The sequence below is a fragment of the Ochotona curzoniae genome, unplaced genomic scaffold (genome assembly GCF_017591425.1).
Source record: "Ochotona curzoniae isolate NIBS_2020 unplaced genomic scaffold, NIBS_Ocur_1.0 scaffold_4812, whole genome shotgun sequence".
NCBI lineage: Eukaryota > Metazoa > Chordata > Mammalia > Lagomorpha > Ochotonidae > Ochotona > Ochotona curzoniae.
Genome location: NW_024467124.1, coordinates 1,243,938 through 1,270,990, shown reverse-complemented (window position 1 = coordinate 1,270,990; position 27,053 = coordinate 1,243,938). Strand labels below are relative to the sequence as shown.

General features: G+C 40.0%; 1 protein-coding gene across 3 annotated transcripts in view; it reads left to right on the top strand.

Annotated features, from left to right (window-relative positions):
* Window positions 1-27,053, top strand: part of PTPRM (protein tyrosine phosphatase receptor type M) — a 773,655-nt gene that overhangs the window by 445,819 nt on the left and 300,783 nt on the right. For all 3 annotated transcript variants that reach the window (XM_040970558.1, XM_040970557.1, XM_040970559.1), the window contains one exon: window positions 25,331-25,639. In XM_040970558.1, coding sequence (XP_040826492.1) covers window positions 25,331-25,639 — 309 coding nt within the window. The remainder of the gene's footprint in view (window positions 1-25,330; window positions 25,640-27,053) is intronic.

Genomic DNA, 27,053 nt, shown 5'->3' with positions numbered 1-27,053 from the left:
CCCTGAGGTACTCAATTTCTCACTTTGAGAAATGAGTTCAATGTTTATGTGAATAAAGCAGCCTGAATTTTCCACTCCTGTCACTGCGCTTTCCCTAATATCACCATTCCACTCATCTTTTCAGTTCTCGTTCTCTGGATAAATTTTTTTTCTCAGTCTAATTCTGATTTGAAAACTTCCTAATACAAGTTAACTCTGGGGAGCCCCTTCAAGGCTGGAGGCAAACTGACTAGATCAGTGCTTTCCTAATCCAAGAAAGAGGAGGTCCTGGATAGTCGTGGGCAAGCACAGGAACACACCCAATAGGTGTCTAGAAAGATGCTGAGGCAGGACTTGTACTTCATTGTAATAGTTCCAAGTGCCTATCACTTACCTGTGAGGACTTTTGTTTAATTCTACCTCCTAGGTGTCATTATTGGGCCTTTGAAATTCTCATAGTGAATTGAGATGTTTGTGTTGTATTGAGGAGCTCCTTGTCTTTTTCATCTTTATATGCCCTTTTAATTTATGATACATACTCAGTTACCATTTAATGAGTGGTACAGATTTTCTCCCCCAGTACCACTTGTGAACCCATTAGGGGAGGGCGACATGGTATCTAGCTTCTTACAGTTGTGCTGGGGAAGACGGCCCATGATGGACTTGGGGCCCCTGCAAGCCTTGTAGGAGAGCAGGATGCAGTTCCAGGCTGCTGGCATTCGCCTGGCCCAGGTCTGGCTGCTGTGATCATTTAGGAAGTAATCTCTCTCTCTCCCTTCCAATGCTCCCTCCCTCCCTGTTGTTCTCTGTATCACAGCCTTTCAGATAGATAGATAGATAAATTTGAAGATGGGGTGTAGGGGGAAAGACAGACAGACCTGGCCTTATTCTGGGCCATGCTATACTCCTGAAATGGATTACATCTCTAGACTGCAGAAAGAGGTTAATTGTTCCATCAGTCAGATCTTCATTGATTCTGGCAGGAAACAAACAACCAGAAGGATAGGTGGAAGAAGAAGCCTAAATTGTTTTAAAAATACGTTGATGGAGCTTTCTGGATTTCCTTGGCTATTGCATTTTTTTTTAAATCACCTTCTTGAGTTTTCAGCAGATGGCCTTATAGTCGTAGTAGCCTTGGTCAGACTTTTTGTTTTATTTAGTCATTCTCCCTCTCTTCACTCCACACCCATTCCCCATACTTTTGATTTTGGGAGACTGCAAAATGCCTGGAGTCATGCACAAAATCAGAATGAAGGTTTTCACTAGAGTTAGTTTGAGGAACATCGTCCGTAGGAAAATATGTGTTTGTAACATCTGAAACGAGAGTTGGTATGAATAAATAACTGAAGGTACTTTTTTCAATTTATTTTTACCAGAATTATGTTATAGAAAACTTGATGCATTTTATGGTTTTTTGAAACTCAAAAGTAATGACCAAATTCATAATTCTGTGGGAAGATTTTAATACCTCCATTATTAGAATACACTAGATTTATTATCTAGAAGCCTGCCTTTGAAGTTAATAAAATGCAGTTGTCAATGTTGCAAAAACCAGTTAAATCTTGTATGTTATTTTGTATGCATATAAACCAGGCATGAGAAAATGAGGCTTCCTAAGAAATTCAGGGAACTTTCACAGATTGCTGTACTTTGCTCCTCAACAATGATATTTATGTAGGTCTGTTTTCTTGTTTAAATTAAATGAGCTTATGTTAAGATGAAGATATTATATTTCCACAAAATTTTGACTCTAACTTTAGAATGATTCCTCTTCTATGCAACTGATTGTTTTGCATACAAATACATATGTATACCTACATAGAATATTGCCTGATATGTAAGTATTCAGAAAATGATGGGTGCTAATTTTAGAGTTATTTAAAATATCGTACTTGCAGCATGGTTCGATCCACAGCTGTTTAGATTCTTTCAAAGAATTTAATTGACGAATCATTATATGTGTGTTGATCCACATGATGTTAGAATATGTATACATTGTGGAATGGCTACATGGGGCTCAAGAATCAATTTGTTAGTACATGTACCTTGGGGGGGGGCGGTGCTGGTGTGTGTGAGAACACCTAAAATCCACTCTGATAGAGCTATTCAAGCACACATAGATTATTATTGAATATAGTCGCTATGTGGCACAATAGAGCTCTTGAACATGTTCCTCCTGAAATTGCAGATTCGTATTTATCATGTACAGTGCAGCTTTTAGAAGTGATAATCCAGATCAACCTGGGTTCCACAAGAGTAATCGTCCACTCCCCTTTACCTGCCAGACAGACCGGCACCAAGTTCCTGGTCTGGGTTCCTGGTTTGGGCCAGCCTCACCTCTGGCCTATCATGGACATCTGGGGAGTGAACGAGCAATGCAGGACCTCTCTCTCATTTCTCTTCCACTCTAATAAAGTTAAAATGGATGAGTAATTTTTAAAGCACCTTCTCACAGTATATACATTCAGACCCTGGTCAAAAATAGTAATTGAAGCCCCCAATTTTAAAAAGCAATAAAATAAAACCTCTTTGATTATTTTGCAATCTGGACAGCTTTGCAGATTTCTGGAACAAGGTAGTATTGGTCATTTGTTGTTCTTATTGTCATTCTTAGCTTTACCAAAGACGTAATAAATTTTGTGACACGAAAGACATGAAACTGCATGAGTGATTGCCCTGTAGGCAAAGTATTGGAAGCAAGAGCCTCATGCTTGCCCACGTGCAGCCGCTTCAAATTCCTGTTTCTGTCCCATCGCCCACTTGAACGCTTCCTCGTGAGAGTGGAAGCGGTGGTGATGTGGTGGTTTTGCCAGCCACTGCTATCACTTCTGCTAAACACTGGGTGATTCACTGCAAGCTTCCGGGTGGCAGCAGTGACTCTGTGGACTGTGCTCTTCATGATCGGGGTGAGCAGGTACTCACTGGCATGCTTTCTCTGACTGTGTATCGTGCATTTGTGTATTTGGCAGCCAAGCATGAAACTGGTTGCTCTCTTTTTCTCCCACGTAATCTTCCAACTCAGAATCATCTTTGTGTTTGTGTTAGACCGGGCGGGGGTGCTGTTCCAGAGACAGTGACTCCTACTCCTCGTATCAGGACTGGGTCCCACATCGTCCAGGTCTGCATTGGCCTGGTGATGTGTTTGCTACTACTAAAATTACTGAGCAAGTCAACTCAAAGCTGACTTGAAGTTAGAGGGATAAGATCCAGCTCAAGGTCATTGAGAATTCTAGGACTTGAAGACAGTTTACAATGTTTTTATTCAGGTTATTTAAAAAAATAAGGTAAAGAAACTAAAAGTGAATTTTTTTCACTACCTTTTAATCACAGGTTTTTCAATATTCACATCTGTGGTCTATTTTCTCTTACTGCCAGATGTTTAAAACAAATATAATCGCTTGGTGAGAGAGAACTATTTCTGTTCACTCCGGGCCAGAATGCCCTGAGCCATTTAAAGAATGAAGAATATTGTTCACTTGTGAGTTCTTGAGTTGGAGAGTCCACCGGCTGAAATGAACTTCAGTATGCATTTTTCTGCTGAGGTTGGTTCCACTTCTCAGAATCTATCCGTTGAGAAAATAAGTCTGCTTTTGTGGAGCCATGCAACATCCACTGAGAACAGTTCTTTAGCATCGATGTATAAGCCCAGGCAGGCCCGTCGCTTGCACGCAGTTTAGTCTTCTCCCCGATTCTCGATTTAGCTAATGCTGTTGCCGATAATGCCTTGGAATGAATGCAGTTTGTCAGCAGTGATAACGCCGCAGAGATAGCAAGCATGTGCTGCTACATCTTTTTCAGGCCAATGTATCAAGTAACAGATCCCATTTATTTCTGCACAATATTGAAAACAGCATTTGTGCCCACACTTTACTCGCAAAGACGGAGCTGTTAAAATTGGAGGAGGTGTCGACCGAAGCTTTTCATGGTACCACACAGTTTTCATGGCAAACCTCAGGGTTTAAACCCAGGCTGCACTTACTCCACAGGTGTGGATCATGGACTGGATTCAATGCCTCGGTGGCCATCTTGCCCTCCCACTCTTTATTGTGATCTGGAAGCACACTTGACACTTGGCAGGATTTGGGATTTAATGAGATACGTGATAACCTTCAGTTAGACTTTTTTTTTTTTTTTGGAAAAGCACTTGATATGATAAAAAAAAAAAAGGATAAAACGACCAAGCCTGTTTTCCGTTTCTAATACAGTGAGGCTATGTTGTCTACCTCTGAAAATGTGTGGACGATGCTATTTTCACACGGTGCGTGTTAAACAAAGGACTTCTTTGGGAAAGCTGGCCATCATACTGTGATGGGAGCTCTTGGGCCCTGACAAGCTGAGGAGGGGTTGTGCCTCCGTGTCGCTTTTGTTGACTGAGGTGCCATGGTACCTGAGGCAGTCAGGGCAGACTGTCACTGGCACAGGGTTAAGTGCCACGCGCTTGCTTCTACCCTCTTATCTTTTGTTTAGCAGCTAGGCGCATGTTTCCTTCATGCACAGAGAAGAAAATCACAAGGACCCGGACTTGTCTCTCTTTAGAACTCTCTAGAATTAGCTTGTCATGAAATGTAAAACTAATGTGCAGTTGTAAGAACTGCTGCCAGCTTTTTCCTCACTGCTGCCTGATGGCTAAGTAGATTTGGAAATGAAGGTGGTTATTATAAAGTGATTACTGAATAGCTAGGTATGTCATTTTAAACAAGCAGCTAAAATCTCTCTCTTAGACATTCAGGCTGCTCTCTTGTTTTGTATCATTCATATTTAAGACATGATTTTGATTGTGGAGGAGTAATCAAGCACTGGGGTAATTTAAGAAAAAATATACTGGATGATATTTTCTTTCATTCCTTATTAAAATACATTAGAATTTAAATGAAGCATTCTCTAAAATATGTAGCTATCAAGTGGGTACCACATATAAAAATCCGAATACCAATTGGCTTAAGTTCAGAGTTGAAAATTCTTTACTTGCCTAAAAACTTACTTATCTTTCAAAATTCCAAGAAAATCTCTTATAAAATTATATACCGAAGAAATGACACATATCAGAGAAAAGAGGGTTTAAAAATTATAACTCTTAATGTCTTATTACTGTCAGTTTCATAGAAAGGGCAGATACTTTAAAGAATCTCAAAAAGGAAAATGAAATAAAAATAAAATGAACTATAGTGAGGGAAGCTTTTGATTCTCCTATTTTTCAATGTTTTTCCCTCTGAGTTATCATCAGTCTGTGTTTGCAAAGTTGCCAGCGCCTAACGGTGATCTCTGGACACACAGGTGTCCTTACCTGGCTTTCTCAAAAGCAGCCAACAGGTGCATCTCCCCACTGCTCCTGTCCCTTTGTTTCCTGAGTCAACAACTCTACTTCATTAGTCCTTTTATTTATTTATTTATTTTCTCTGAGTCTTGTCCTACCTCTCACCTCTCTCTTGACCACCTAAAGGAAGTGGCTTTGGTCTGGGTCTCCCAGATGCATTTCACATGGCCCCATTCCTGGGACAGGTTCCTTTTTCCCATGGCTAGTTCAGTCACCCATGCAGGCTCTCCAGCTGCTCCCTGCCCTCCAGCAGCCAACATCCTTCAGTTCCCTTCACCCTAGGGCTAGGACTGCTGGGTTGCAACCACAGACTTTATCCTGTGCTCTCTCAGGCCCTTTTCTGAGAAGATCCCAAGAGGATTGGAACTCTGCCTTTATGTAGCCACTGGTTTTCTTAGGACCTGTTTTAGCCCAGGGGTGAATGAGCAGTCCAGGTTTGAATTTTCAGCCATACTAGGCAGCTAAGTGCCTGTCAGTTCTGCCTACTGATCCTCGTTCGTGCCAAGAAGCCTAAGGTTTGCCTGGATTCTGTCCTGTGCCTGGGACCTTCCTCCTCACTGATAGGACTTGCCTGTGCTGAGCTGACACCACTGCTGTGTGAGCACTTGATATTGTGAGCTGCTGCTCTTGGAAATGTCTCTCCCCTCTGGTATTTGATCCAGTCTTTATAGTGTTTGTTTACTGTTGTGAGTTTATAGTAAAAATAAAATTTGTGCATAGGTGGTTTTTTTTTTGCTTTTGTTTTATTATACAATACAATTATATACATTTTCCAGGTTTTTTTAAAAAATATTGTCCATCTTGGGAAGAATGTTGATTTTTTTTATCAAGATTTATGTATTTTGATTGGAAAGTCAGCCCAATAGAGTGAAGGAGAGACAAAAACATCCTCCCTCTGCTGGTATACCTTCCAAGTAGCCGCAGTGGTCAGGATTCAGAATCCTTCTCTGGGTCCCTCATGTGAGCACAGGGTCCCACGGCCCCAAGCCATCCTCCACTGCCCTCCCTGGCTACAAGCAGGGAGCTGGAAGGGAAGCAGAGCAGCCGGGATACGAGCCGCACCTCTATGGGATCCCAGGCATGCAAGGCGAGGCCTTTGGCTTCTGGGGCACTACATTGGGCCCAAGAATACTGATGTTTCATAGAGAATCATAGGCCTGCCTCATCCTTCCCTTTCTCACTCTTTATCAATGGATAAATAAATATGGGGGTGCTAATTAAAGGCATATGGACAGATTTTAGTAATAGCTATCACAATAGGGAAGCAAAGAGACCAGCATGACCTAAACTCATCTTTGATTTGTACAAAGGTAACTGAGCATTTTAACATTTTATTTATTTACTTATTCATGGGCTAATCCTCCATCTTCAAGTGCTGGAATCCCATATGGGTACTAGGTCATATCTCAAGTGCTCTCCTTCCAATTCAGCTCCCTGCTTATGGCCTGGGAAAGCAGCAAAGGATGGCTCAAGTCCTTGGGTACTTGCACTCGTGTGGGAGACCTGGAAGACACTCCTGACTCCTGGCTTCACATCGGCTCAGTCCAGCTATTGTGGCTATTTGGGGAATACGCCAGCAGTTGGAAGATGTTTCTCTCTTTGTCTCTCCTTCTCTATGTAAATCTCCCTTTCAAATTAAAGTAAGCTCAATGCTTTTCATCCATTCATTCAGAGGAGAGATAGGAAGATGGAGAGACAAGCACAGTCAGAACCTTTGTTCACTGACTCACTCCTCGGATGTCAGGGCTAAACTGTCAAAATCGGGAGCTCATTCTGGATCTCCTGTGTGAGTGCAGGAGCTCAGGCACTTGGGCCATCCCCGCTGCCGCTGGAAGTCTGCATGAGCATGAAGCTGGACTCCAAAGCCAGCGGAGAGGTAGGCATCAAAACAAGGCATTGGGGTGTGGGATGTGGGCACTTTTACTGCTGGGCCAATTACCCACCTTATCAGAAAATGGGAAGGAGTCTGGAGAGGCTTCTGTTGAGCGAGGAAGTAAAAGTGACAAATATTGGGAAAGGACATATTGTTGTCTTCCCATAGACTGCAGGACACAGGGTCCCCATCCTTGGGTGCTAGTTGGGACAGCAAATTCCTTTGGCAATCTTAAGTTTTCTTAGGCAAGTATTCTAAAAGGGCTCATTCTAGAGATGAGTGCTTGAGGTGTTACTAGCTCTATTAATGTTTGTTAAAATCTTTCTAGGCTTTAGCGGAGGGCTCATGGAGAAGAGAACGCAGAGAGATCTGGTCAGCAGTCTTTGGATTTCTCAGTTGAAAAGAGCAGTGTTTAATGAGTTGATTTTATCAAGACAGAAATGAAAAGTATTTGAATAATTTCTCCTGGATGTCATCTCTCAGGACACAAGTGTTCATTTTTCACCCCATAAAGAGACGTGGTTTGACCCATCTTTGGCAGGGGTGGAGTGCTCGGATCTCCCGATGAATGGAGTTTGAAAGGGAGCTGTGAATGAATTCAAGAGCAAATTCACCATAGAACTGCAGCAATCAAGACAGTGTGGTACTGGCATAAAGATAGATGTGTAGGTCAATAGAATAGGATTAAGAGTTTAGAAATGAACCCTTATTACATTTATGGTCAATTGACTTTCTGTAATCATGCCAAGACCATTCAGTGGGAGAAAGAATAGTCTTTTTAAGACATGGTGCAAGAACAACCAGACATCCACGAACTAACAGACAAATTGGGCTCCTGCTCTGCAGTATGTTCAAAAATTAGCTCAAAGTTAAGCAGAGTGCTTAAATTGCAAATCTCTTAGAAGAAAGTAAACCAGGTCTTTGAGTTAGGCAATGATTTTGTAGGACAACAAAAAGTGAAGTAACAAAAATGAAATGAAGTGAACATAATTGAATTAAAGTATTTGTGCTTCAAAGGATACTTTTCAAGAAAGTTATAAGACAACCCAATGAACGGGGGACAGATTTTTTTTCCATATACCTGACAGGAATAATACCTTGGATATTTCTCTAAGTCTTAGAAAACACTGCTACCAAGAAAAATCACCCAGCAGAGGGTAAAAAGAACTTGAACAGACATTTTTTTTAAATATTTATTTTTATTGCAAAGGCAGATATATACATAGAGAAAGAGAGACAGGGAGAAATATTTTCCATCCGATGATGGAAACGGCCAGGGCTGCGCCGATCCAAAGCCAGGAGCCCGGATCCTCTTCCAGATATCCCACACAGGAATAGGGTCCCAAGGCTTTGGGCCTTCCTTGGCTGCTTTCCCAGGCCACAAGCAGGGAGCTGGATGGGAAGTGAGACTGCCAGGATTAGAACCAGTGTCTGCATGGGATCCCAGCACGTTCAAGGCACGGACTTCAGCTGCTAAGGCCACGGTGCCGGGCCTTGTTTAACCTCTTAAGGATTTTAGGAATTATTTTTCTTATGTTTATTGGTCATTTGTCTACCTTCTTTAATTGCACTCTACCCTAGGTATTTAAGAATATTCATATACTTAGTACATGCACACACGAAACTTACGTGTGAATGTTTATAGCAGTGTTCTTTTTTTTTTAAAGATTTATTTTTATTATTATTATTTTTTTATTGGAAAGGCAGATATACAGAGAGGAGAGACAGAGAGGAAGATCTTCTGTCTGATGATTCACTCCCCAAGTGAGCGCAATGCCCCATGCTATGCCGATCCGAAGCCAGGAGCCTCTTCCGGGTCTCCCACGCGGGTGCAGGGTCCCAAAGCTTTGGGCCATCCTCGACTGCTTTCCCGGGCCACAGGCAGGGAGCTGGAAGGGAAGCGGGGCTGCCGTGATAGAACCGGCACCCATATGGGATCCCGGGCGTGCAAGGCGAGGACCTTAACCACTGCACCACCGTGCCACGCCGGGCCCAGCAGTGTTCTTCTTAAGAGCCAAAAAGTAGAAGCAGCCTGCATTTGCCATCAGTTGATGCATGGATTTAAACATGCAGGGCATTTATCAAGTGGGTTAGTATCTGGCAATAAAGCCTAGTGAAGTCTGATACTTGCTATAATATGCATAAACTTTGGAAATATTGTGCAAGATAAAAGGAAACTAGTGATAATAGGCTATGTGAAACTTCTAGAACAGGAGTGTTTGTAAAGACAGGAATTAGGCTAGTGGTTGTCAAGGACTGAAATTGAGTGCTGATGAATGTGAAGTCTTTTTTGAAGTGATATTATTATTCTAAGCTTGCATTGTGGTAATGGTCATGGAACTCTGGGAATACATGAAAGCCCATTGAATTATATACTCTAAATATGTAGATTTTATGGAACAAATTATAGCTCAAAAAAAGTAAATAAGGAAAAATAAGAATGACTGTAAAAGGCAGTATCCATAGATGCAAGCCTATTTCTCCAGTCATCTTTATGGGTAGCAAACCTGACATCATGGTACACACTTGACGCAAATCAATGAAGGTCTCTCCTTGTCTACAAGGGAATGCAGACATTGATTGCTGACCTAAGCTATGAATTTATCACTGCACAGCTGAGACCCACTCATATCTGCCTTCTGATTTTCCTATTTTATCCATCTTGTACCGACATTCATTTATCTATTTTTAATTGGGTCCTGCCTTGCAGGGAAGGAGATGACCTGACAGTATTACCACCTTCTCCCAAGGTCCCTGTGTGTCTGATGGGTTTTGATATTGCCTTGCTTGTACACCATTGACCCTCCCCATCTCATCAGGCCTGCAGGAAGGTGTGTTCAGGGTCCAGTATCTCCCAGTAAGCCCAGCGTGGTCAGATTGATTGTCCATCCACATTGTGCAAAACCTGGATCTGATCACATTTAGGTGACATCTTCACAATCCAAATTCCTGGACCTTCACACCTGAGCCTACAATGATAGCCTTCTGCCACTCAGGTTTGTTCCCTGCTTTTTGTACTTGTCACATGCTCTTTCCACAAGATGCTAATAAAATGAAAAGGATCTTGAAATTCCAATGAGCACTAGATCAAAGAATGGTTCTGTTCAATTTTGGAAGACTTGCCTCTTGACTGAGAATTCAACTTCAGAAAGAATGAAAAAAAAAGTTTCATAGCTCAGAGTTGCTGTCTGCATCCCCATGGAAATTTAAAATTTTCCATATGTTAAGAATCATGGCTGTGGCTAAACTAAACTGAATACTTGTGGCAAGTGAAGACTCTATCTTAATGCAGTTATTCCATATATTCCATTGTTTTGGAACCAACTCTGAGTCATATTCAAGGAAGTGTACTTGTTAGTAATGAACCAAAAAAGCTGCTTTGATGAATAAGCAGGATTTAAAATGTAAGCGTTATATGTCAGTGAACTTCCAGTTAATTTCAAGGAGCCATTTAGGGAGGAAATGGCTAATAATGCTTATGTTGTGATAGTTCCATTGTTGCTTTCTGGTAGCAAGTGATAACTGGAAAACCTAGCAAGCTTTTGAAAAGTCAAGACTAGTACCGAATGGCTCAAGAACAGAAGTGTGCTGTGCCCTGTTTCCTGGCCAGGCAACTGGATGTCAGAACCCAGGGAGTAGGAGCTGGCTGATACATTTATTAGGGATTCCCAGGCTGTGCAGCTGCACCCTCTCCTCCTGTCTGTACCCTGGGGAGACACTGGATCCAGTTGAGTGCTGTGTAAAATCAGACACAGGTTCAATTTGAAGAAGTTTAAGGAGAGTTGTTCATAAATAAATGTAGTAGACTTCTCTTGAAGTCATATGGAACAGATGACAAGAATTTTGGAATAAATGACTATGAGTCAGTTCATCTTCAATAAATAATTGATTGATTTCCTAGCTAGCTAGGAAAACAAACAAAAAATCCTCATTGCTTTTTCATTTTTTTTCCAAATCTGAAAATTGGGCTTTCTCGTGTTACCTTAGACTTAGTCTTTGAAAGGGTTGGAAAAGTTAACAATAGCAAGTCTTACATCTTTGTGGGAAGATTAATGCTGGTTAATGCTAACACTACCTTTATGGGAGTATTGATGCCGGAGTGGCATGAATGTGACAGCAGACTCTGGAGAGAATCCAGCAGAAGTGAAGTTAGACTTCACAAAGGGAGTAAAGTTGTTTTTTTTTTTTTTAACCTATTTTGTTTGTGGGAACAGAAGTTATTGCAGGAAACAGGCCAGGTTCCTGCAAGGCTGTGGCTCTCCCTGCCTCACAGGTGCAGCCCTGCGTGCGTACCAACGATTGCTTACTCTCCCACCACATCCACTTTCTCTCTGCCATCTCCCCAAACTGCCCTGTCTTTTTACAATATTGATAGGATCAGAACCTAGGTTTTTAAAGAAGAGCTAGCTTGTCCACCATATGCAATGTGATCTGGAGGAAATCGTCCTTATAAACCAGATATTTATGAGAACACACAGGAATAGTTACAGTGTAGTTATCCGTATTGCGGAGCTGAGTGTGGCCTTTTGTGAAACCCTCCACCCAGACCCAGAAACAGCTTCAAAAAGAAACCCATATAATCATAAACAGAGTATTATCCCAACATAGAGACCATAAATACATGAACTATTCTCAAAAATGTTTATCTACTTAGTATTACCAGACAGAATGTACATATATGAAAGACTCAATTCTTTTTTTTTAAGATTTATTTATTTTTATTGGAAAGGCAGATATACAGAGAGGAGGAGAGACAGAGAGGAATATCTTCCGTCTGATGGCTCACTCCCCACGTGACTGCAACGGCCAGGGCTGTGCCAATCCAAAGCCAGGAGCCTCTTCCGGCTCTGCTGCGTGGGTGCAGCGTTGCAAGGCTTTGGGCTGTCCTCGACTGCTTTCCAGGCCACAAGCAGGGAGCTGGATGGGAAGCAGGGCCGCTGGGATTAGAACCAGTGACCATGTGGGATCCTGGCATGTGCAAGGCAAGGACTTCAACCACTACACTATTGCATCAGGCCCGAAAGACTAAATTCTATTTGGCATTTTTCCAATCACTAACTACATGACTCCTGTAAGAAGGAGTAGCTGGTTTGGGTGCTCTCTGGATCTGGGTAAAAGATCAGTTCCAAAGTTGCAAGACTTTTTTTTTGGGTATTAGAGTTTTATGAGGGTTAGAAAGGGTCAAAACCCATTTCAAACCAATTTTTGACAGTTCTGAGAAATTCTGTGAAAGTCATTTTGCCTCCTCCTGTTTTATATAGTCTGAAATAAATACCCGGGAAATCTTTTGCTGCAGACTCATTTTTATTTCATACAACAGTTTTCTCGTAAAGTTCATCTATAGGATGAATTGCAGTGTGTTTGTTCCAGTGCACGGAAACAATTCACGATCCTATTTCTGAGTTGAGCAGTGGTGTTCCTTCTGTGGTGGTGAACTTTATACTTTGGAAATGTCACCAGGGAGTGTAGGCAAAGACAGAGCTATTCCAGTGGATAGCGGAAGCCAGGCTCATGGCAGCCAAAGTGTGACTTTTTTTTTTTTTTTTAAAGCAAGAGATGCTTATCACAACCAAGAAAGGGGCAAGGCTTTTCATGGAGACTAGGTAAATGATGGAGAGAAGGAGCGTTTCCTGAACTGTGGACGAGAAGAGAGGAACTGAGCCATTGGTTGTATTTATTCAGTATTAGCGCCTTTTTGAATTGTACTGATGGACAAATATAGGCGCTTTGTGGGTAGCAGTCATGTTAGGTAAGAGGAGATGTATTACGTGATTGTTACAGATGCTATGAGACATCCATGATAGCACGATTGACATATTTACATGTGAGTTTTGACGACATAGATTTATGAACATCTATGTTTTGGGGTTTTTGTTTGTTTGTTTGTTTGTTTGTTTTGCAACTAAGAAGGGAGTTTGATTGTAAACCAAGATTGCAAAGAAATTAAAGGGCATTTTTAGGGCAGATGGAATAGTTCCTATCTCTGTGTTTAGGGTGAGCATAGACAGTGATTTTGGAAAGATAGCTTTGCCTGACAGGTGTAGAATTGGTTTGATAGTTGCAGCTTGCTAATGGGGACACTTTCCGTTTGGGTCAGATGCAGAGGACTGCAATTAGAAGTCCTTTGATTGTTACTGTCACCACAGGAAGGTCTCCTGGCCAGTGACATGAGGGACAGATGAAATTAGGAGTTGCTAGAATTGGAAGCTTTGTGAAAATGAAATTTAAGTACGTTCGAGATAAATATTGAAGTCTGGTAAGTATTAGTATCCAGAAAAAGAATCTACATGCTCTGTCAACATATGTACTTCATAGCATTTTCACTTCTGTAGGCCTGGTTTATCCTGGGTTTTGCAATTGTTCGTCAACAATGTATTCTCTAAGGAGTAGGTGCTGCCTGGGCCAGCCAGGAAGCATAGCCGTTGCTCAGGTCACTTCCACATTTTGTGCAGCACACACACGCACACCTGCAGATACACACATATGCCGGAGGAGTCATGGAGGCTGGTCTGAAGCCAGGAGTTCAAAGTCATCCATGTGGGTGACAAGGCCTATCCATGTAGGCTGTCCTCCACTGCCTTTGCAGGCACAGTAGTAAGGGGAAAGGAATGGAAATGGAGCAACTGGGACTTAAATCAATGTTCCGATATGGACTGCTGACATTGTAGGTGGCAGCTTTCCTCACCGTGCCCCAACACCAGCATCAGTCATTGGTAAAATTCTAAAGCATTGTACTAAGATTCAATATAATTAAAAGAGAAGTTTATTTTGGTGTAGAAAAAAATTGAAATCCATGTGTAAATTTTTATTATATAAATCTTATATAACTAGTTGGAGATTCCTATGAATGCTTAAGAATGTAACCTCTGGGCAGTAGGAATTCTAATATCAGCTTCATAAAATGATGTCAGGTTGTCTACCAAAGTGGTTGTATCGATCCATCCTCTCATTTATGATGTCATGTGCTCTATTGCTTCCTACCAGCAGGCAGCTTTGTCAGACTTTATTTTTGCTGATCTTTTGGATACAAAATGGAACCTCGCTGTGACCCTAATGGGTGTGCAAGTCCCAGGCTCATGCTAAAATTTAAGATTTTCATATAGCCTCTTTGTTTTCCTCCTCTTATTGTTCAATATAATTCAATACGTGTATTTCAATATACAATATGCAAAATCTGGTTAAACTGTCAAACTTTTCATTGCTAATTGACACTCTTGTGTCTTATTTTAGAAATACTTTCCTTGCCCTGATATCAGACAAATAAACTCCTATATTTTATATTAAGCTATTCTTAATTTGGATTTTCAAAGTTAGGCTTTTAATTTGGTAGGAACTGATTTTGGTCAATCGCATCAACTTCGAAGATTATGAGATTCTAATTTGTTTTTTAAATATTTATTTATTATTATTTTTTGAAAAACAGAAGTGATAGAGGAAAGAGGAGAGAGCTCTTCTACTCAACAATTGATTTCCTAAATGTCTGATGGCATGGGGTAGGTCAGAGAACACAGCTAGGAACCTGCAATTCTGTCCAGATATTCCTTGCAGATGGCAGGGCCCAAGTCCTTGGGCTATTATCTGCTTCTCCAGGCGTTTAGCAGGAAGCTGGCTTGGAAGCTCAGCACTTGGGAATCAAGCTTGTACTCTGATACAGAATGCATGTGTTGTAAGTCAGTGTCTTAGAGTGCTGTGCCACAACACCAGCATCTCCAATTACGTTCTGCTTGACATCATGCTAATGACATTGGTTGCCTTGGGGAGAATTCATCCCTTTATAATATTGAATATTCCCATTCATTAACATGGTATAATTCTCGAATTTTTTGGATCCTCTTTAATGTCTTGCATTCAAGTTTTGTATTTTAATCCATTATTGGCTTCTTAAAAAGACTTGTTCCCAAGTACCTCCACAAAAGTATTGACTAGAAAAGTGGTAGTGTGCATCTTATATGGTATCCTAACATGCTGATACAAACAGCAGTATTAGCTCATCAAGATTGTAAAATAATGTATTAGAAGTTGTTCTTCTAATTGATATTTTCAGAATTAATCATTTTCATTTATTGAAATGATCCTGTAATTTCCTTTAATCTCTTAATGATGTGAATGACATTTATTTAATAAATGCTAAATTTTAGGTAGTAATCTAGCTTGTTCATACAGTTATGGTTGGAGTTGAATATTGTAATTTGAATTTTTTCATGCATGTTTACATGGGAAGGACATTGATGACATACATATCCTCTTTTGCTTCTGCTTTTAAGATACAATTGGCTTATTTATTCATACAAATTTAGGATTTTATATCATCTTCATGAATTGATACTTTTTCCATTATGTAATGACTTCCTGTGTTCCTTAATTCCAACTTCTCAGAATTTCTTTGGGTTAATATTTACCAATTATCTATTTTGCATTTGTTTACTTTAAGTTTTCTCCACCCAACTGGCTTCGGTCTATTGATTGTAAACAAAATATTGCAAGATATTGATGTCTACATTCAATGTAATTTTTTGTCTTTAATTGGCCACAAGCCATTTAAAAACATACATTTGGGCTAATATATTTGGACTAATTTCTACCATCTTTCTGTTTGCTTTCTAGATTTACTGTTTTAGGCATCCCATCTTTCTTGCTCATTTTATTTGTCTACTCCCATAACTTACCAACTTTACATTAAAGTTACCTTTGTAATTATTTTCATTGTTGCTAAAGCTGTCACTCAACTGCTAGTGGTTATCATGCAAAATGTGCTAAACATACTTAACATAATCTATATTTTATATCTTACATTTCCCATCACAGTTGTAATAGTTTTTAAGATTCCAACTCAAAGCATTGTCCTTCCTACATAAACACTTTTGTTTTGACAGTAGTTTGATCCTACAATGTTTTTTAAAAACCTTCCAAATTAAATATTATTATTACCATTACTACTATTGGAAGATTTATGCATTTATTAAGAGAGGGGCAGACAGATCTTCCATACACTGGTTCATTCTCCAGGTAGCTATGATGGCTGAGGCTGGACCCGTTCAATGAGGAGCTTCCTCTGGATCTCCTATGTGAGTAGCAGGGAGTCAACCTCTTGGACTGTCCTTCCCCGTCTTACCCACATCATCAGCAGAGAGCTGGATCAGAAGTGGAACAGCCGTGACACAAACCAGCACGCATTTGGGACATTGGCTTGGTAGGCTGTGACTTTATACACTGTGACCGTGCTGGCCCTCAATTATTATTTTCTAAACAAAAGTTTACCTATTCCTTTGTTCATCATTTTCCCCAACATCTGTGTCCTTGAACTACCTTTCTCTTCTTGAAGTTGATCCTTTATTATAAGTTCATTCGTAGTAAACTCACTCAGTTTTGATTCTTTGAAATCAGCTATATTTCCTCTCAATCTTAGAAAGAAACTAGCATTTGTCATTCTGAGCTGATGTTTTCCCTCAGCACTTCGGATATATTTTCATTTCTTTTTCTTGCATGCAGGTAATTTCCTGTGATTTGTTTTCTGGTCATGAATTCTCTGTTCAGTTATGTCTTGTCTTCATGTATAAAAGTATTTCTTTCATTTTAAAGGGTCTTTATGTTTGTGGTTGCCTGTTACAATTCACCTTTGCATGGACATTTAAAAATTTGAAATCATTGATTAAATTTTATACTCAGTGTCGGGTGATTTAGGTAATGCTTTGTTATTTTGGCTGATTCTCACTTGCTATAGCTTTTTCTGGTTTCACATGATCTGTACTGGTGAACTTACTGGGTTGTGGAATAGGGGGCCTCATTTAAGGTAGCTATAGCTAGTAGATATTTCTTTATAGATTTGTGTTTGTGTTTGTTGGGGCCAGTATTGACCATGGATGCTTTAAATACTGCGAATGTGGGTAATGTGGGATTATCCTAGGGCCATTAGGCATCTCTGCCCACCTTACTCCCGGCCAGAGTCTTACAGAGATTACAGTGCTGTAAGGTCAACTAAATTTTCAACTCTTACCTCCCTTTGGGCAAGGGGCACTGTCCAAGGTGTCACCAAAGGCATACTACATCCCCTCGTGATAAAAAGTGAAGACCTCATCCTGGATCTAGTTGTTTGGAAATGAAAGAGTCCTTCAGGATAAATGATATCATTTCATCATCATGAGAAACCTTGGTAATTACCATAGAGATCAATTATTCATCAACTTATTGAGAATCTGACTATGTTGTTTTGCTGTCATACAAACACATATGATATGATATAGATTATTCATTGATTCATGATATGATATGATATGATATTTATTATTCATTTTTAAACATAGATACATTTCTGTCTGTAGAATTATGTCAAATAAATTTGGTCCCACTAGACTTTGCGTATTTATGTTTGACTAGAACCAATGCTGCTTACTTAGGATCTGCATGAACTCATAGCATTAAAATGTAGTCTCTCTCGAGACAATGAAACATTAACCCTTGTTATCCTCTTAGAGAGCCATTTGACATTCTCTTGAAGTCCTGCAAATTCTTCAGCAGTACCACCTTGTGTTTCCACCCAAGAAAAACTGTAGGTAAAAGGACACACATTGCTGGGTCAGTTGCAGCACCACTCATCATAGAGACAGAGTAGGCATAGCTGTGTGATCCCCCTAGGGAAGCAGATCAGTCAACCATGTTTTATCATAGTGGAATCCTCTGCACCAGTTAAAATTGTAACTAGACCTCTATGCTTCACCTTGGGTATGTTGGAGAAAATTTTGAGTTGCAAAGACAGGTAACATTTTTATACATTTTAAAGCACACACACACATATATGTATATATAACATATCTTATATATCTTATAGTTACACACACAGACACATAGATAGAAAGGTAATAATGTATAAAAATATGCCTGGAAACAACAAATAATAACCTTTCAGTTAACAAGCAGGAAAGCAGAAAGGAGTATTCTCTCTACTGTTTTCATTCTGTTAAAGAGAAGTGCTGTGAAGCGAAACACGAAATGTTAGCATTTGATGTTAGTAGTCGTTCAAGTGGCTGTTTTCTTTTTACTTTTCAGTGTGTTGTAAAGGTATAATTTCAAATTTCAAAAACCTTAGATACCAATAAGAAAGAATACCTCGTGTTTAAAGGAAAAACATCTTTCAGCCACTGTGAGACTTGTAGCCTTGTTTTATACAATGATCAATTCAGGCAGAATAAAATATGACAAATATTTTTGGAAGCTGTAGTTAGTAAAGATGTCTCTCTTGTTCCAATTCTTGGAAACTTAAAATTTTAAGCATTTATCCTGAGGAGTTTGTGTGGTTATCTGAAGTGGAGTCCATGGTAACTAACCCAGGACCTCTGACATATTCTCTGGTTGTTTTCAACCAACAACTAGGCAGAATCTTTGCGCATGCTCACCCTTTCCGACTAGCTAACTCCACTGCAGAAGGCTCACACTAAGCTTTTGTTTAGAGTGCATGCATAGCCATGCCTGTTGCCACAGAGGGTCTGTGGTTACTATGGCTGATGATTTTATTCTTTGAAGGTATCTTTCACCTTTCTTGTAAAGTGTGAATTTGGAATTCCAGCTTTCGTTTTTTTTTTAAATAAAGATTTATTTATTTTCATTTGAAATATCCATTTATATAGTGAAGGAGAGAAAGAGAAAAAAAATTTTTTCATTTGCTGGTTTACTCACCAAATGGCCAATATGTCTGGAGTTGAGCTAACCCAAAGCTGGGAGCCAGGAGCTTCTTCTGGTAGACACATGGGTGCAGAGGCCCAAGGACTTGAGAATTCCTTTGCTGCTTTCCCAGGACAGAAGTAGGGAGCTGGATTGGAAATGAAGCAGCTGAGACTAGAACTAGCAACCATATGGGATGCTGGCACTACAAGTGGGAAAATTAGCCTGTTGAGCCAGGTTTCTAATGTGATGGGAAATTAAATGATCAGTATAACAGACATGTGACTAGCTCACAGTCTAGAAAAATTAAGTGAGAACATACTTTTAAAATTTAGGTCAAACTAGTGGTAATATGTTCATCCTAAATCATGAAATAAACTGCAATATGCTGTATTCCATGTAGGGTTTGACATTGCTATACTTTCACTAGCTTAATCTAAGACTGTTTTCTTCTCAAATCATTTTTTTTTTAAAGGGCAGGAGCAATTCTGTATAAGTACCGCGTGCTAACCGATTGTGCCACCAGAGCTACAGGAACAATTCTTGTATTTAGTATTGTGTGATATATTTCAGAAAAGCATTGTCTTCAGTGGACCTTTCTTAAATCTAATCATAATTAAATGTAAGAAGTATCTGTGTAATATCTGTGAAAACCATTTCCATGGAAGAGTCAATACAAATTCATGTACTCCAAAAAAATTCGTGTATTCCTTGTAACAAGTTTTCACTCACTTGTTACATCAGAGACATATGAGGATACACAGAATATTCATGAACAATGACATTAAGATTTTACTAGTGCAACCAAAACTCAAAATCCACACATTTGAGATCTCTTCAAAAGCTCGTGAAAAATGTATATTATGAAAAAGAACAATAATGGATCTTAGAAAATTTTATGTGAAAATAAACTTGTTTTAATTCCATTTTCCCACAAGATTTTTCAAGTATCATCCTAGATGCCTGCAAGGTTGCATAAACGAAAGATTGATGCAGTTTCAAAATTTTCAACTTGGTGGACAAAGACACTTTTTGAATTCTGCCAAACATTGATAGTTCAAACACGGTTGCTGTATTGCTTGAAAACAGTGCCACCGAATTGCAGACATTTCTGCTTAGAATTTTCACCTCTTGGGGGATGTGGGGTGGGTAATACACAGTAGCTAATCAGATCTTTGATCTGATTTCAGTGAATGGTAGAGTAAGTGAAGATGTGCCTTTGCTATTTTTCACCTGCTTTTCTGTGATTGATAAGGCAGAATACAATAGCTGAAGGCACTGAAAGGGAGCCATCATGCTATTCAGTTTGTTATTCCCTTTATTGTAATAGACCTCTGAATGGTTCACGAAAAGGTAGAAGAGAGTCCTGTTAGCAGTCGCATTGGTTGTAATCTGTGTTTTTGATTATCAATGACAGGATCCTAAAATTACACCCAAATATCTCTCACTGGTTCTGAAATTGAGTTTCTGAAAAAGCACTGTAGAAGTAATAGAAGGTAAAGTGCAGAGTTCCAGAGAAATGAGCTGTGAATTGAACCTGCAATGGAAATTGATCCTATCAGTCAGTTTCTGCCCTTATTTGGGGGGAAAAACAGGACTGAATGTAGAAGGAGCCAGGAGCACTGATTAAACAGGATGCTAAAGTGCTGGAGGCTAGAACGGGGCTTGCTGGTCCCTCAGTTCAGAACTGCAGCTGTCAGAATTCTCTGCCCAAAACCCAGCTCAACCTGGCAGAAAGAGAACACAGTGAAAAATATTGCAGGCGCCAGCCAGGGAATCAGGATGAACTCCCTTACTAAGCGACAGCCAGTGTACTCCTTAGAGTACATCTCCTATCAGGACTCGCTGGGCACAGATTGGACTGGCTCACTCATGATTCATGCCAGTGAGGCCTGTCATGCTACCTGTCCCAGGAAAGGGGCCTGAGGGTGGAAATGTGAAGAGGGATGGCCTTGGAATGCATTCCTAGCCTCAGCAGCATCTTGAGGATTATGAGAAAAGAGTCAGATATCCCATAAGTAGTGATCCTATGAATATAATTTATTACCCTGTCATCTTACTGGAAGAAATTTATGTGTTGCACATAGAAAGGTAGTAGTGGCATGCCAAGGCTTTTTGATTGTTTGCTTTTTTTGTGGGGCAGTGCAGTTAGCCTGCTGAAATCACGCATTTGTAGCCACATTTGTGGTTATGAAGCTGCAGAGTGATAGATTTCTACAGTGATGTCTTTCAAAGTCTGTAGTGATCCTCAGTTGTAGCTCACGACAGGCGATGTCCCTGTGGAATGCCTCTTCCCAGTCAACAGACTCAAGTGGAAATAGTTGCATAGAAACATGGGAAATAAAGGTATGATGAAACACTAACTTCAGATGGAGCCATTGTAAGTCTTGCTGAATCAGAACTCAGTTTTACACAGTGCAAGCAAGAAGTACAAAGAAACACAGCATCGAGTGTTTCATGAGAAGAGTTGATGGGATTTGCACATTTCCGTAGTCATGGTGCTTGGCCTATCAACACCGTCTCTGAAGCAGCATGCTGTCACAGGTGCGTGGTTACGCACAGCATGCTCTGACATCTATTGGGTATACCTGCCTTGTACTATCCATTTCCCCAACTCCCAGAACTTTACTTTTAGATCCTGTAAACAGAAAATGACAGTTTCCTATCTTCAATGGACCTGGTTGCCTACATCATGGCTTTGATTCAAAATTCTCTTGTGTTTCGTACAAATGCAAAAATGTTTAAGGATCCATCTGATAATATCTTAGTAGACACAATGGAATTACTCACATGTGCAAAGGATATAAAAAATGTGCTCATAACATTTACATCAGCCTAGAGTTGGGAGGAATCACTAATACACGCCTGTTTCTGATGAAATGTTGAATGTCTCATCTTGGGGTTTCATCCTGCCAGCACTCCCCACAGTCACCAAGGGTGAGGTGATGGTGTTGTTCAGCTGAAGAACTACCGAACACAAGCTGATGAGGAATGGTGTGCTTTATTATGCACACATTATAAGTTTTAAAGGTTAAGGAAGAGGAGGGCAGGAGTACATCTTCTGACAGTCCCCTCCCCCCTACCCATCAAAGACACTATAATATGGCTATAAGGCAAGTCTATTTCCCTTGATCTTCTGGTCATGTCAGAGGTTATGTTCCACTTGTATTGCCCTAGACCTTCTAGTCAGGTCAGAGGTCACACTCCATGTGTAGGGCTGGAAGCTGTGCTTCAGGTCATGGGCAGGTAAGCGATGAGCCATACCCACCAGGTAGCGGGTGGGGACCCAAATGTGATTGCCCACAATCCCATATACTTTATTGAATGTAGAACACTGGTGATTTTCTTAGTGTCTGTGACTCGTGCTTGCTGCTCAGTGTCAAAGTGAGAAATGAACCACACAGCACCTGCTCAGGAAAGATCCTGATTCCTCATTCCAAGTATGGTTTTAGCTGAATGCATTTTGTTTTTACATCATTATTGTGTTTTTTAAAAATCCTCTGTCCAATGTCATCAAGCCAGGGGCCACCTGAACTTTGTAAAAGCTATTTTATTATTAGTTTTTACTTTTGTTAATCTGAAACTTGAACAAGCCAATGAGTGCAAACCTCTTTTGGTTTGAAAGGTAGAGCCTCATATCGCCTTGCCCTGGCTCATGCAAATGTGGCTTTGGAAACTTGGTCCAAGAGGACTGTTCTGTGGAAAATTGGAGACTTTTTAAAAATTATTTCTTTGTGGTGGTATCCCAAGAGGTACTAACAGAACAAGATGAACATGCATTTCAAGAAAACTTGGTCAGTAGACAGAGAGAGCCCTTATAGATATGGGGCACAATTTAAGCGGTATGTTTGCACTACAGATGACCAAAGTGATGCAGAACATTTTTTCAATTTTTAAAATTATTTTATCTATCTATCTATCTATCTATCTATCTATCTATCTATCTATCTGGAAGGCATTACTGAGAGGGAGAAATAGAGAGAGAGAGGGAGAGAGATCTCGTTGCTGGCTCGTTCCGAGAGGCCCACAATCCCAGAAGACCAAAGCAGGGAGCTAGAAGCCAGGAGCTTCTTTTGGTTCATCCAACGTGGTGGCAGGGCCCCAGGCACTGAGGCTATCATGTGCCATTAAGGATACAGGGGATACGGGTCGAAAGTGGAACAGCTGGCACATGTGAAGGGGTGCCTATATGCCTGCCAGCATTGCAGGCAATTGTTTTAGCAGCTGCGTCACAAAAGCAGGTTTATTTATGCAACAGAAAAATTTCCATTAAAATTAAAGTAGAGCAGCACTGCTTGTTTAAACTAATATCTGAAGCATGTAGTCGTTTTACTAGTAAATAAAATTGATGGAAAGCATGGAGAAGTACTGTAGAACAACCCATGAGGAAAGCTGTGAGTAATAAGGGGTAAGGTGAGAGATGCATGCTAATCTGCTTGTGTAAAAGGGGTTTGGAACTTATTACACGTTTTTGTAAACGTTCAACTGATGAGGCATTATATAAAATTAGACGTCGCCTTTTAGATTGTAAAATGTCACTAATTTGGGGAAAAAATGCTACCCTGATATTTCTAAATAACATTTATGATTCCCTAAAACTAGTAGTTTAAATATTAAAAAAGTCATTCAGTAATAAAGCAACAGTCTGTCAGCATGCTGCTCAAGATTCCTTGGGGGAGTTTTTGTTGTGCTCCTCCTTGGTGCTCAGTGTTGTTGTGGGATAGATAGCCCGCCTGCTCAGCGTGAGCTTGTTTTTCCTCTTTCCTGTATAAAACTGTAGCAGTTTCCTTCGCATTTTGCCATGCGTTGGAGGGCGCAGGGAAAGAAGATTCTGTGTTATCTCAAGGTCCAAAATGATGGAGAGAACAGACATAAGTGATTTATGTACAAATGGGCATCAAGACCCAGAGAAATTTGCAGCACCCTAAAGTCCAGACAGGGTGTCTGGCACACGAAGATTGCAAGCCTTGGCCCAATTTCTTTGGAATTAGAAGGAAAAGGGAGAAGAATTCTTTTAGCCCTTTGGTCTTTAGATGAAATACTTTGGATCTTTATTGGCTTTTGTCTTTTTTCTCTAGGTTTTAGATGGAGTTTTAGTGTTTTTAGTTTCTTGTTAGCTGGTTCTCTTTAGTTTGGTAGACACTGCAGTTTAGTTGAGGCAACATCACATTACCTTCAGTATCTAAACTTGAAGGTCACAGTCAAACTATGACCCTGTCTGACTCATTGAATCTGCCTTCGTCACAGTTTTGTGTCTATGATGGAAAAAAAATTACCAACAAGTTAACTTTCAGGAGTCTTCAATTTGTATGAAGCAAGTCATTCAACATAAAACTGTGCAGTAAAAGGTAGCTATTAATCTCAAGTTTCCATGCTTCTTTTCACTTAGATATTGTACCATACATCACTTTAATTCCTATGTGGTGGCCACAGTTTAAAAAAAATCAACATTATCGATGAAATGTGAACTGGGTGAAACAAAACAGAACTTTTTAGGTTATAATTTTTTTAGCCACCTAAATGATGTTTCTTGGGATACTGCATAGTACATAATAAATGCTCAAATAATATTCCGTACTTAATGTTATGACTAAATGATCACCCCATTGTCATTTCATAAATAAGCTTTGCATATTTCCCTTTACACTATTCAAAATGCTCCTGTCCCTTGCATGTGATTTAGATTTTTAATATAATTACAATTAAATTTTGAATTTAGAGAATACATATTAGAAGTAGGCATTTGGAAAAGCTGTTCAAGTCACCTATTGGGATATCCAGGTTTGAATTCCAACCTCTCCTTTTCCCATCTGTTCTCCTGGTAAAGCACCCGCTGGGAGGCAGCGGGAAATTGTTCAACTACCAGGGTTCCTACTGTGCACGTGGGGGACTTGAATTAAGATCCAGGCTGCTGGTTTCATCCTAGCCCATCCCTGGCTCATGTAAGCATTTGAGGAGTAAACCAGTAGATGGAAGATACGTGTGTGTGTGTGTGTGTGTGTGTGTGTGTGTGTGTGTGTGTGTGTTTCTCTCAGTGTATGTGTGTGCCTGCCTATCAAATTAAAAGAAAATATGCCTGTATTTATTTAATTGTGTGTTATGTTAGTATTAAGATTGTTTCCTTGAATCAGAGATAAAGGGGGAGGAAAAAGGCTGAGGTAATATAGCATTCAGTTGAGATGAGAAGTTTGCATGGAAGAGTCTTTTGCTCCAACATTGTTTTGGATTCTTAATAATTTAAATACCTCATGATCCCTTATGGCTGCATCCAAACATCATACCCTTAACCCAGCTAATGGAAGGGAGAAGGATCAAACATGTTATGCCCCCTCCTTTCAAGAACACCTCCCAGAAGTCCTATCCCCAAATGTCTAGTTAAGATTTGGGAATTTCTATTATTTCTGAGGAAGAGGAGACCAGATGTTGGGAGCCAGAAGGAGTATTTACAATAGTTGGACTTCACTAGAGCTTTTGTAATTCTTTTCCATTACGTTTTCTTTTCTAAACAGATCCCATGCGTGGTCCAAGAAAGCTGGAAGTTGTAGAGGTCAAATCTCGACAGATCACTATCCGCTGGGAGCCATTTGGCTATAACGTGACCCGTTGCCACAGTTACAATCTCACCGTCCACTACTGTTACCAAGTCGGAGGACAGGAACAAGTGCGAGAAGAAGTGAGCTGGGATCCAGATAACTCCCACCCGCAGCACACCATCACCAACCTGTCACCATACACCAACGTCAGCGTCAAACTCATCCTCATGAACCCCGAGGGTCGCAAGGAGAGTCAGGCACTTGTCGTGCAAACGGATGAAGACCGTGAGTACTTCTAAATGACCCACAACTTTTCAGGAAGCACTTCCCTTGTCTCAGTTGAGGGCTGAATGGTACCACACTGGAAAAAGAGCTATTTTGCTTGATGCCAACTTAGAACTCATACTCTGTATCAGACCTAAGCTCTGATTGAACAAAATGAGAAGGAATAAAGATGTAGAAATATGTTTTAATTCTTTGTCATATATTTAAATTTCTATACTGATAAATTTGTGTAGCTCCAAGCAACCCTTCATTGGCATTTTATCATCATTTTAGACCGAAAAGTTGTTATTTAGGGTATCAGTCTATTTATGTGAAATGTTTATTTAGATATATTGAAGTGACATTATGAAATGGTTTTCATAGCTCAGCAATGACTTCAAGTTGGTGGTCCTTATCTGAACAGTGTTGTAATTTAATAAAGATTTAAAATAAACAAAAATTTAGTAGACAAAGATTTATCAAATAAACCATGCATGTCACCAGCAACTCATTTTAAAAATGAAAACAAATATGCAACTATGATAAACTAAAAAAGTAACTTAAAAAATTGTGACTCCTGTGGTCCAGATGCAAATGTGCTTTTGCACTGAGAATACAGGGAGCCCTTATGTTGAGCATATTCATATAGCATTTCATATAAAAGGTTGTGTTTGACCAGAAATTCATTTTCCAGGCATGAAAATTAGTGGCAAAGAACTTGGGAGGCTGTTAAATGAATAAACTTCTGTAATCCTGCAAAAAGTAGATGTTTAACTTTTTGCTTCTTCTTGCCAATTATTATTATTACTGGCAAAGTGCAGTGAGTTCATTCCTCAGGTTTGCATAGAAATAAAAAGCAGGGAAACAAACAATCTTTATTCAAAGCAAAGCAATAAGACAGCACTGCCCTACAAAGAAGTAGGGAAGTAGTGTCCTACTGGGCACTGGCTCTAGGGGAACTGGCCTGGGCTTTTTAAGGCATTTTTTTTTTCTCTTCTTATAATCATGACATAAGGAGGGGCACAGAGGCACCGGGTGTCTGAGCTGATAAAAAGTTGTCTTGAATTAGGGTATTTAAGCCACTATCTTGTCCTGTTCTGGGAGCATGGCCCACACCCTCCTGCTCCCTAGGTCTAGGCAGAGAGGCACAAAGGAAACTCCCTTCTCCTTGGTTGTCTTGGCAACTCCCAGATGTTGCTTTACACAGCCAACCCATCTAGTACATGCAGTCAGTGAACTTGACATGGGGTTCAGGAAGTGGGCATCAATTTTGGGACTGAACATGGGGTTCAGTCCCTTTCCTCCAAGGCTGTGGGCATCAATTTTGATCATCAACTGAATGTCATGAATTATTTATGATGATTTTTTTTTTTTTTTACTGTTTCATTTAAAGAACTAGTAAAGACTTACAGGATATTTTTGTTCTGTCAACATC